The sequence below is a fragment of the Prosopis cineraria genome, unplaced genomic scaffold (genome assembly GCF_029017545.1).
Source record: "Prosopis cineraria cultivar Desert tree isolate PC_DT_omini unplaced genomic scaffold, ASM2901754v1 PC1, whole genome shotgun sequence".
In the NCBI taxonomy this organism is placed as follows: Eukaryota; Viridiplantae; Streptophyta; class Magnoliopsida; order Fabales; family Fabaceae; genus Prosopis; species Prosopis cineraria.
The window spans coordinates 6,089,036-6,101,388 of record NW_026555332.1 but is presented as its reverse complement, the minus strand read 5'-3'; the positions used below and the strand labels follow the sequence as shown (position 1 = coordinate 6,101,388).

At 34.0% G+C, this 12,353-nt stretch overlaps 1 protein-coding gene across 4 annotated transcripts; it reads right to left on the bottom strand.

The window, feature by feature from the left end:
- Positions 1-2,825: 2,825 nt before the first annotated feature.
- Positions 2,826-11,275, bottom strand: LOC129321365 (plastidic glucose transporter 4-like). 4 transcript variants are annotated; one of them, XM_054967107.1, is made up of 14 exons: positions 10,839-11,275; positions 10,484-10,722; positions 9,453-9,564; positions 9,157-9,224; positions 8,626-8,758; positions 8,442-8,541; positions 8,237-8,349; positions 6,967-7,060; positions 6,393-6,546; positions 5,570-5,716; positions 5,366-5,439; positions 4,211-4,299; positions 3,963-4,077; positions 2,826-3,373 (listed from the first exon to the last, which is right to left on the bottom strand). In XM_054967107.1, the coding sequence occupies exons 2-14, from the start codon at positions 10,719-10,721 to the stop codon at positions 3,191-3,193; spliced, it is 1,620 nt and encodes a 539-aa protein (XP_054823082.1). In that variant the 5' UTR covers position 10,722; positions 10,839-11,275; the 3' UTR covers positions 2,826-3,190. The 4 variants fall into 4 exon arrangements, with proteins under 4 accessions (XP_054823082.1, XP_054823096.1, XP_054823087.1 ...); XM_054967121.1 differs by having other exon boundaries at positions 10,922-11,275; XM_054967112.1 differs by having other exon boundaries at positions 10,982-11,275.
- Positions 11,276-12,353: the final 1,078 nt, after the last annotated feature.

The window sequence follows — 12,353 nt, the reverse complement described above, 5'->3', positions numbered from 1 at the left end:
TGTAACTGTTTCTTCTTCACTCACAAATGGAAAATGAAAGAAGAGATTGAGATTCTTATATTAAGTCTCAAAAGGCAGCTCTAACTAGAATACTTTAATTTGAGCTCAAGTTATGGAGGACTAGATTAAAACAAAAAAATAAAAATTGTCTGAATTCAAATTCTGGTCAAAGAAATGATAGAGAAGCAAAAAATTAATATATAGCAAATTGTTGCTTCTTTATAATTGATGTTAATTGAAGTAAAGAGAAGTCAATATAGTTGGAAAATGTTTTATAGCATTTTTTTGATATTGTGTTGCTGTACTGCCGCGTTATTTATATTTTAATAACTTAATATAAATTCAAGTCTTCTGCTGTCACAAATTAATTGTATATTAAGAGGAACAGGTTTATTAAGCAATATAATAAGAGTTCATCATTTGATCAAAAACGAAAAAAGAATTCATCATAATTGTCCATTTGCTATTAAACTTTTCACATTGCATGGCGCCTTTTGCATTAATATTTTGAGTAACAAATATATATTTATATATGGTTGTGACTTGTGATGGACTCTTACTATCTCTTATAACATCTTCCTTTTACTAAACATAAATTAGTCAAATTAAAAAAGGCATATAAAGAGGAGAAAGCATAATCACATAGAGTGAATTTCTACCCAGCTCACATCCATGTGCCACACATTCATGATTTTTAATTTATTTTTTATTCTATCGACCACTATTATGGAAAACTTAGAGGTATTAATACCATTTGCCCAAACTAGTCCAAACCCCTGATATGTGAAACCATTATCACCGACAATGATTTCACAAATACCTTAGTGATAATTTAACATGGTTATATATCCCAAAATTCAAACTCTAGACTTTATGATAAACAAATTAGACTCTCACAATTAGTTGAACCAAACATCCCTCAATTATTGAGCTTTAATTTAAATTATAAGAGAAGGTTATTTAAATAATATTAATTGAATTTAAAAAAAAAAATCACAGGAGAATGTTCATAATTAATACACACGCACACTTGGTAGATATATGCGTAAATAAAGCAATTGAAATGATAAATTTAAAGCTAGTAAATAGGTAGGAAGGTCTTTGCCAAGGCCTTACCATGATTGAATAAGCCTAATTAACTTGACTTATTTTCGGAAAACCCGGAGCTGATTAATAAATGTCATGTGGTAGCTCCTCTAATTACGGTTTTAATCACCCAAAGAGCAACGCAATTGAATGCGCAAAAATCTTATATTTGTCTGTTATTCTTTCACTTAACGCCACCCCATTCAATAGCTTCTTGGTATGAAACTTGACTTCTTTTTTTTTTTTTTTTAATGGCTGAACCTATTAATCTTAGACTTGCCTAATTTGATATCCTTTCAGAATGAATGAGATGTGGTTAATTAAGATTGATTTTGATTAGGACAGTTAAGATCCCAAAAGAGTCAACTTATGATAGTTCAGTCCCTGAAACATTTTAAAAAAATTGATCACAAATATCAATATAGACCACTACAAACAAAATTTTAATTCCAAATTGAGGATTATATTAAAAATATAAATATTTCATTTGTAATTGACACCCCTAAATTTATAATTGTTATAAATCAATATTTGCTACTCATTTTTTTTTTTGGAAAATGTATCTGGACCTTTTTAGGGCTTAACTATATGTCGTTCTTGGTCTTAATCTTCAAAATGAAGGTAGAGTTTGGTCAGATAAGTACGGAAAAATTGTGACTGAGAAGCATGTGACAGCTAGCCCCAACTAGGGAGAAGTAAAACCAGGAAAATACACAGACGTGAAAAATAAAAGAAAAGGAATATCTTCTATCTTCTATAGTATCTAGCAAGTGGCTTTTTTTCCTCCACTAATTTCTGTTTTGTCCTTTCTTTTAAAGTAGATGTCACCACTGGTTGACCAAAAGAAAAAGATGTTACTATGGATAGGCCAAATTCATGCCAAACATGACCTAACAATCCACAGAGATAATGCCTACTGATTAATGAGCTGAGACTCGAAATATTTTGATCCAAACAGATGAGTCTCCCATGTATTGTATTGGAACTTCAAGATAGATCGCGTTGTTCATGCCTAGAGTACTATGTCAAATTTTGCACAAACTTTTTCTGGTCTTGTTATTGTTGGAGCGCTTGAGATTAGCACAATGCTTGCAAAGGTATCTATAGGATTAGGCGTTACTCTGTGTTCTCTCAAAAAAATGCTGAGATTTGGATTAAAACTTGCTAACATGAGATATCAAGTCTCATATTAAGTACAATAGGATACTCAATGAAATATTTAAGTGGGATAATTATCTCACCTCAATAACTAACCTTTGGGTAGAATTCTCCATCCCATTTAAATGTCCATCAAAATCATGTTAGCTTTTTATGAAAGGCCAATTGATATAGACTTAATAGTATGGAATGTCAAGACCTACATTGAACAAGCATAAGATGTTCAATGAGGTATTTACGTGGGTGGGTTCAATAGTTCCCTTATGAGATAATATCCAAGTCACAATGGACCAACCATGCCTATAGATCCAAAACAAGCTTCATCTTTCCTAGCCATCAATAAAAAGAGCGTTTGCTTATTTGGTTCACAACATTTCCGGGCCAAGTTGTTCCAAAAGTTCATGTGCTTTGTTGACCAAGTTAAGTCATGCACACTGTTTGAGTGTGCTATGAAACTACCTGAAACTACCCATTAATATCAGATTCTCTATGCGAGAACTCATTCAAAAAGTTCAATGATATAGTCATAGTTTAAACCCCCACCCAAAAAAGAAAAAACTTTTTTGTTATTTCCAATCATCTATATCATATATATCCTCCTCCTTTTATTCAAGATAAATATCATTATCACGAAGGATAAATCACACATACATAATTATAATTCACAGCTTTGTAGCAGGACATTCCAGTATTTGAATCTGCCAATAGAAGTGAGAATGTTCTCGCTAGCCAATATTTACAAAACATAAAACCGTGACAATGAACAAAGATGCTCACCAAAGCTGACAATGGAATTGTTCAGCTATTTGCACGAGCAAAACTTGAGTTAGCCTCAGGTAAATCACTCTTGACAGACCAGTGGTTATCCTGCAGAGTAAAAGGAAGTAGCCGAAAAGTTCCATGTGCAGCATTTAAATTCTGGTAGGATGGAAACCTGGGGAAGATCTTAAATTGATGGATTAAGAGCTCTTTCTATTTCCTCGAGCGATCGACCCTTCGTTTCGACAACATTACCAGCTATGTACAGGACAGCGAGAAGACAGACGGCGCCAAACCCCAAGTATACAGAGCTGATGCCAAATTTGTTGACGACACTCAAGAAAAAGAGGCCAATGGCGAAGTTGGAGATCTGATAAGATAGAAAATTCAGTTTCATGACTAGCAAAATTCTCAGGCATGCAATGAAATCAGCGTGGGAGTAAAATTTATGCTGCCACAATCACATTCATCATGTTTCACTAGAATTAAAAAAAAAAAAAAAACCTTAAAACTCACTAATTCTATCAAAAAATTGAATAAGTTTCTAATTTTAACCTTATTAAATATACTTATTTTAATAACGTACTACTTTCTCTCACCAACATTTACTATGGGGTAAAAGAGAAAATTTATGAAAAAGATTTAATAACGTAACTTATAAATAAATAAAAAAAAGTTCCTTCTCTCCTTACCTTATAAGTAGGACCGGAGGGAGTACTTTAAAATTCATACACCACTTTTTTAATTAGGTGGAGTCTCACTCCCCCTCCCTAACTTTGTTTTCTATGAACTTTCAGAGGCAGTAACTTGTATTCGTGGTAATCACAGTGGCAATTAGTTCTCTTATCAGTTACTTTATGCAATTTTAACTTATTTTCTCCTTCTAGGAAGTATTTTAAAGCAGTATAAGGGCAATAAATAGAGGTAAATTTTTTTAATTCTAGAAATAAGTCACTCACCCAATGCATGCCAAATGACAAAGCAACTGCTTTTGCTCTTATTCTAGAAGCAAATATTTCTGGTAGAAGAAGGCCAGGCACAGGACCAGCACCGAGAGAAAAGGACAAGACATAGCTGTTTAAAATTCACAGACCATGGAGTCAAAAGATATGAACACCACCGGCAAAAAAAAAAAAATTAAAATCATCAAGGTTTGAGCATTTCAATGAGAAGGAAATATCATTAGTGACAAAAATAAGTAACTTACAGAACAGTTCCAAGGACAGCAAGTGTACCAGAATACGGCGCAAGGACCTTCCAAGTAAAAGACAGAGAAAGGAGCAACATAGAAGCAGCCTGGGTGGGTGTGAGAGAGAGAGAGAGAGAGAGGAAGGGGGGCTGTTAGCTATACATGAACATAAGATGCTGGAAATCTCAGAAAGATATGATCAATTAGACCAAAAATGTAACTTAATGAGATAAGACTTGTCGCTGTTGTGGACTAAAAATGTAACTAATCATCAGAAAAAGCAATAAGAACTAAAATAATAACAAATATAAAAATGTGAATAAATAAAAACATAGGCTGGCACGCAAATTCTTTGAATATAGGAAAAATAGTTATCTGATGAAAATTGTTTAGAGAGAAATGTTAATTTTTAAAATGTTTAAAAGCTTCACATTGCAGCTGCATCAAGCAATTTCCTCAAATCCAACTCAAGGAGCTCTGTACCCAAAACTCATCCCACTTCACACATCCTCTCATGCTTCAAACCCCTACTTCTCTCTCTTCCATCACGCCAACCCCCAATCAGCCAGACAGGTATTTATTGGTGTCAATTCCCTGTCTTGCCGTTCCTGGTAGCCCAAAAATTTCAACCCAACGCCTCTAACAAACCACCCAAAGCCCTTACCAGAGATCACATGCCAAGTAGCATTCTTGGTTCATATTCTAACATCTGAATCTGAAACTTATCAATGTGACATGAATGGGATAGAATGTTCATGAATGACAAGCAGATCAGCACATAGTACAACGAACACGTTTCCTTTTCTAAAACTGCTTTTACAGCATTACATATAGTGGGAGAACTGAGAAAGTTGGTACTAGCTCCATTTATATTTTCCTACATAGACCTTTTGAAACTCTGGCCAAGTTACAGGATGGAATACAAGGGTGGTTCTCACCTGACAAAATGTCCATATCATTACTCCTACTGTATTGGATTGATAATAATATTTCACAGTTATAATTAGATGTTTTAGGTCCTTGTATGCAGTTGAGTCCCTCTTATTTGAACAGAGAGAACAAAGGGATTCGGGGACTCCCAGATTTCAATTCAAAATGTGTACCAATACAACATAGAATATATCTTGTTCGTCTGCTTTCGGTCTAAGATTTTTGCCCAAACTAACATATTACCATTCCACCGAAGCTTGTCATAAGAAGACTTTTACGTCCTTGTTTGTCCATCAAGGATGAAGCAACAGCTGTGCCTGCAACAAAATCAAACACCTGTCACAAAAAGAATCATATCGTGTGTACATTGATCATACAACAACAACAAGCCTTTATCCCACTAGGTGTGTACATTGATCATATTATTTGAAAAAAATCAATACTAACCAAAAACATTTGCTGCACCAACCAGAGCGCTGGCTGCAACATCAGATGTAATTCCAGCACTCCGGAACACAGAAGTTGAATAATATACCACGGCATTGATTCCAGCCAACTGTTGGAATAAGAAAAGTGCTGCCCCAACACTGACAACTGCATACAGACGTTTCAGAAATGTTACACCAACATATATTAAAAGCATAAATCAACAAAAAGTTGAGAAGTGATATTTAAAGATGAATATCATGTTAAAATTAATGTTAATATATAACTCGGACTGAGGAAGGCCTCAAAGAATAGAAAAAGTAAAAGGTCCCATAGAGTATCAAATTTGAAGCATTGGCTAGGTTGGAACAATCAAATTGACTTCCCTAAATTATCAGTTGATAAAATTGTCACAAGAACAAAATGGTAATTTAAATTAGACCATCAATCATATGAACATTCTTCAAGCAAGCCAAAAATATGATCATGGCCTTCAAAGTGCAGGCATATATTAAAGCAGGTTAACACTGCATAAATCCCACATAATCATGCGAGAGAAGCATTTTTTTACACTGTCATCTTGACCCCAGTACTTTGGATGTCATGCAGTATCTCGGATCCTGTATGACATGTCAATATTAAAGATTCCGAGTGGCATCCAATATACTTAAAGCTGTAGGATGACACCAATTGCAGGGTTACTTCACATCACCAAAAACCATGGAGCTCTTACATGAAATGAAACTAATTCTAATTTTGTCAACTTTTATAACTACCGATCGTTTTAGGTGCATAATAGGGTACAAACCTAAGATAACAAGTTTCCATAAAATTTCAATAATACCTTTCCAATATCGGCTAGAAAAGAGATCAAACCATCCTGCTTCAGGTTCAGAAGAACCTTGACTTCCAGCTGTTAAGTCCCGCATAACCACAGGAACTCTTTCTTTTCCATTTAGTGTTTCAATAGCCTTTTCAGATTCAGCAATTTTCCCTTGCTGTAATTTAATAAAGTAATTTGCTCAGAAATTTTGTTGGCAGAACAAAACCTAAAAGAAATGATAGCACATAATACTGATTGGAAATACATAAAATATTACAATCATGCATGTGTGCGTGTGTGTTCTGTTGGATAGGATTAAAATCTCACACCACAATGATTATCTCCATGAGCCAAATTTTGATATGCCTTGGATGAAATAGATCCCAATTCTTCTATAAGAAAATATAATATATAGAGAAAGCCAACATATGACATTGCAATTCATTGTTGGATTTGTGAATTGAATGCATGAAAGTGTTATTAGATGGCTTTGGAATAGCAACTTATGAACAGCTATTTTTGCAATATACATTTTTTTCCTCTTGTAAACGTATAGCCATGATAACCAAAAGACCACACAGTATAAGAGGAAAACCTGAAAAAGCCAACGAGGACTCTCTGGACAAAATGCCATTCCTAGTGCCAGCAGAATAGACGGAACTGCTGCAATGCCAAACATCGTCCTCCACCTGACAGAATCAAATGTTTTTACCAAAAAAAAAAAAAAATCATGGAAGGTCAACCTAGGAAACCCACAATCTATTCATCCTGGAAGACAGAATGCAAGTCTCTTACATTCTCCACTACAAAAGAGCCAATAAGCTGTAAAACAGGAAAAAGATTCTAGACCCCCCAAGCAGAAATAAATATTTAAGACCATCTAGATGTTACAACAACTGAAGTGTCCAGAGTCTTTTATTTAGAAAAAGAAAAAAAAGATGTGCACAGGACTACAGCTGTTCACAATCTATTGCAATCAAGGCTTGTAACGGGAGTCATAATGTTAACAGCCTTTGAGATGTACAAGTATCAAGTCATAGCTCTACTAAAGTTTAGATTTATCATTTTACACATTTTATGGGCATATTGCTTCACAAATACTTCAAACTATTGTAAAACTTAAAGTTGTATAACTTAATGGGAAAATTACAATCAAGGACCACTAGAGACAATTAATTACACTGCAAGACCAAATGATTCTGATATTATTCTGCAGGACTAAAAGGCCTAAACACAATTAAATTTGTTGTGAAAAGACAAAACTACCCCTGCTGTATATTTGTTGTGATAGGGGAATTGATTGCTATTAAAAAGGAAATGAGACTTATTTTTCTCAAATTGAAACTTGTTCATTAGATTACAGCAATTCTTCTACCAAATTAATATTTTGTAATTGTTAATGAAGAAATTGATTGTTATTATAATGGAAATGAGACTTGTTCACCAAATCACAATACTTGTTCCTTTCCATTACCAAATTAATTTTTTAGAATTGTTAATAAGGGAATTGATTTTTGTTAAAATGGAAATGGGACTTTTTTTTTCTTCAAATGGGAATTTATTTGCCAAATCACAACACTTGTTCCTTTCCACCAACAAGTTAATTTTTTGTAGTTGTTAATAAGGGAATTGATTGTTGCTACAATGAAAATGAGATCCTTTTTTTTTTTTTTGAATCGGAAGCTGTTGTTGGAAGAATATATGTATGCATATGAGGGGTAGTTTTGTCTTTTCACAACAAATTTTAATTACATTTAAGTCCTTTGATCTTGCAGAGTAATATCAAAATCATACAGGAAAAATACACATCACTTATTGGAAGAAATAAGCAGCTCACAAGATGAATGGATGCAATAGCTGAATACCAGATGGGATTTCCAGCAAGAGGCAATCCAGCCACCAGTGCTACAAGAATCCCAATGCATATAAAAAGTTGATTAACAGATCCAAGTGCACCACGGATTTCAGTAGGAGAAATCTGCCATTAGAACGTGTAACCACGGGGTCAATAAAGAATATGCAAACATGACCACAATTATAAAAGGTCACAATAATTTACAAAGGCACCACCTCAGATATGTATAGTGGTACAATAGCAGAAGTAACACCAATTCCTATACCAGCAAGCAAGCGGCCAATGATCATTGTCTGAACACTCTGGGCCGTAGCACTATAAATACATCATAGTTCAAAGAATCAATTTTTTATAAATATATTAATAATCAAATTTTCTACCAAAGGACAATTGACAGACCAAAGAAATGCTCCAATTGTTAGAGGGATTGCATCTAACTGAAATGTCCTAGTTCTGCCAAATTTGTCAGCCAAAGTTCCACCCGTAAATGAACCAACAGTGGCACCAGCGAGTGATGTGCTGACAATCCATCCTACTCATAGAATTTACACTCAAGAAAATCAAGAGAGAACAACAGCTGGATCATATTCCAATAGAACAGGACTTTTGCGGGAAGAAAAAATAGATAAGAAACACAGATATAGAAGCAAGCAATAAGAGAATAAACAATTTCAGCTCAAGCCACAAAGCTTAGAAATGTTTTGTTCAACATTGCAGTAATATCAATACAGACAGCATCAGTAATAATAGTAAATAACATTTAACAGTGTGCCAAAAATTTGCTTTTTGACAAACAATGGAAGACAAAAGTTTGATGGGAGTGAAAATATAAGCATCAATTTCCTTCTTTTTCTTGTTATTTTTGGTTATTTGGTCAATGCAATGAATTCAAACCCCTTTGTATTAAAATATAAGCATCAAGTCTTCTACCTTGTAAAGCAGTGTTTTCAGCGATGCCAAGATCCTTGGCTAGGTACTCGAGGGCACCATTTACCACCCTACACCAAAACGATCATCATCAGAATTTTCCCAAATATAGGGTACTATTCCATGGAAATCTGTAGCGTAACAGGGATAACTACACATAAGACGCCAATAAATTGTGCAGCCAGTAACTTAACACATCTAATAGTGGCACGTGTCATTTAATACTTGGTTGCAGGGTAAACATGATCATACACATACATACATCCAAGTCATGCTAGTTAAAAAGAGGATATTCATACCCAAGATGGTAACCAAACAAAATGGCTCCAAGACAAGCAACCCCAACATAAGGTAAAACAGTCCCAGTAGATTTTCCCTGAGGATTAGTAACAACATCCTGAATATCTCCATCTGCAACTCAATTTTACTTGCTGTTGTAAGAGCATGTAAATAAGTGAAATAGCAGCAGTACTAAAAACAACGTTTATAAATTGAAGTGACAAAAATTATTTTGACATATAACACAAATATAGGCAATCACTGGTATCAAAAGCAGGTTTCAGTATCAACGCATGTATGATTTCACCAGCAGATTTATGAATACTATAAGTGAATTTACAACATATGTATTGTGAAGATAAATTAAGATTTCCAGTCAGAGACCCCAAAAATAATAATAATAATAATAATAATAATAATAATAATAATGACTGCAATGAAAGAACACTACAGATCCTAACAATGATTTGCGAAGAGTTCATTATTCTTAAATGGTGAATTCGCAGACACTAATTTTCAACTTACAATAATCATTCATACATCAACTTGATTGTCGGTAGTATATGGGCAGAACACCAGTACCTCAACAAGCATGAGCTACATTATGCTAAAACATATCACAAAGCCAAGAGGTATTCGAATTAACTATGAAATTCTTCAGTCATTTTAATTAAACATTTTTGTTGAAAAATTAGGCAACAGATTGTACTATCGTACTTGACAACCACAACAGTACAAACCATAAGTACAGAAATTAAAGATTGAATAAGCAGATCTACCAAGCCAAACAGGGCATCAAACAAACTAAACATGGCCATAAGAAGAACGAGCATTGACAAGAATATCAGGCACAGAATACGACAACTCTGTGACAAGACACTACGGATCTAATTAGGCATATACTAGCTCCATACCAATTCATTTATGGTCAACATATTTAATTGAATAACATGACGGGTGACTTTGACAATTGTAATTTACAAATTACAGAAACCAAAAGTAATATTAGATAGTAAACTAAACACAGTATAGAAAGCAGAAGCAGACAAACCGGAAGCTTGAACCCTGATGAATCTGGGTTTCGCCGATGAGCCAAAGATGCTTCGGCCACCCACTCTTGTGCTTGTTAGTTCTGCTTCCATATTGAACGGACCAACCCCTAAACCGAAGCAATTCCTCCTATTCGACATGCATGCGATTCTCGGCCTCACAGTAGCTCTACTCCTAAACTCTCTCGGCTTCTGAACCCTCAAGGTGTTTCCCTTAATGACACAAGAAGACGCCTCCATGCTATATGATTGAAAATTCCAATACTTTGAAAGTCAACCAACGAAATTATCAAAATAAATAAAATAAAAAGCGGCGAGCAAAAGGAAATTAAAACGAACGCCGTAAACAGAACAAACCGTGCGATGGATTCCGGACAATGCTATAATTTAGAGTGTCAGACGAAATGATTTATGGAAAAAAAAAAAATGAGAGGACTCGCCGTAGTAAAAGAGTGAGAATTGAGAAGCTATAAAAGCATAACGCAGAAATCAACGAGCACCTTTTTTGCTTACCCTACCACCTCACTGAGTAGAGAACACTGTGGGTTTCCCCGACTAATCTTTCTGACTTAGTGTATTGCTATTCTATGGTTTTGGGAATTTCAACGTGACACAGTGTGTTTTTTTTTTTTTTGGTGGGGGGGGGGGGTTTGCTGTGGAGTGATTTCGAAAGGACCGCCCCTGAATGAAACCAACAATAACGTAACGACGAAGTTGGCGAAGAATTCAACTTCTGTTATTTTCTCAGAGCTCTTCGCATCCGAGAATCACTTGGATTTTTCCCACCAGAAAGGAAAGATTGGATTTTTTTTCTTTAAAGAATTATGAAGATGCATGGATTTTTTCTTTTTTTGGGGCCAAAATATGAATGAAATTACTGCTGTGAAATTCTGGGGAAGATTACGCAAGATCTGGAATTGGATATGCTTTAAGTTGCTGATGTCGTAATTGCACATTTGCACGTTGGGGCACAGTGGTGGTGTCATGCGTGTCATGCTTTCGCGGCAAACTCGCATCAAAATTAGCCTCAACGATACATTCGTATTCTTTGTGATGGGTGTGAATGAATAACTTTAACCATCAAAAAGCTTAATAGCCTTTTTTTTTAACCAACAAAAGGTTGATATCTTTTATTCTCTTTGTTGACATTTGATGGATGAGGAGGGAACGCGTTATGATAGATAATTTAATTAATTTATAAAATTAAGAATTATGATTCATGAATTTTTACTGTCGTGATATTATATCTTCCCATAAAAAATCCGATACTAGAGTAAATGTGCGATCATCAATTAATTTCTTATACTAAAATAGAGATTTTATTTTTATTCCTTTAATCCATGGTATTTTCATCAGATTTTTTTTTTTTTCCCTCACTAACTATTCCCATTCTTTCTAGCAAAACTTAAGAAACAATAACATTTTTCTGGCCAACAAAATTAAGCTTGGCTCTAGTAAATTTTTATTCATCTTATTGATGATGATGAAATTGCATGGTAAATTTTCAATAATTATGTATTATGTTCTAGTAAATCCAATTAAGAAGACTTATGTTTTAGACAAAATGTTAATTAATAGTATTGTGATACTTTGAAAAAAAAAACCAAAGATATTTATGACTTAATACATAAGATTTTAATGGAGATAATTAAATATATAAAAAATAATAAAACTTTTAGTCCATTAAATTTATTTCAATTATCAATTTGATTTTTCAAATTTAATCATTCACAATTTAATCTTTATCAATCTATGACCTTAAAATTTCATAATCATTCACAATTGATCTTTATGATGTTATTTTCTCTTCAAACCGTAAAGAGGGTTTGTATATGGTTATGAAATTTTCAAAATTAATCAATAAATTTAATT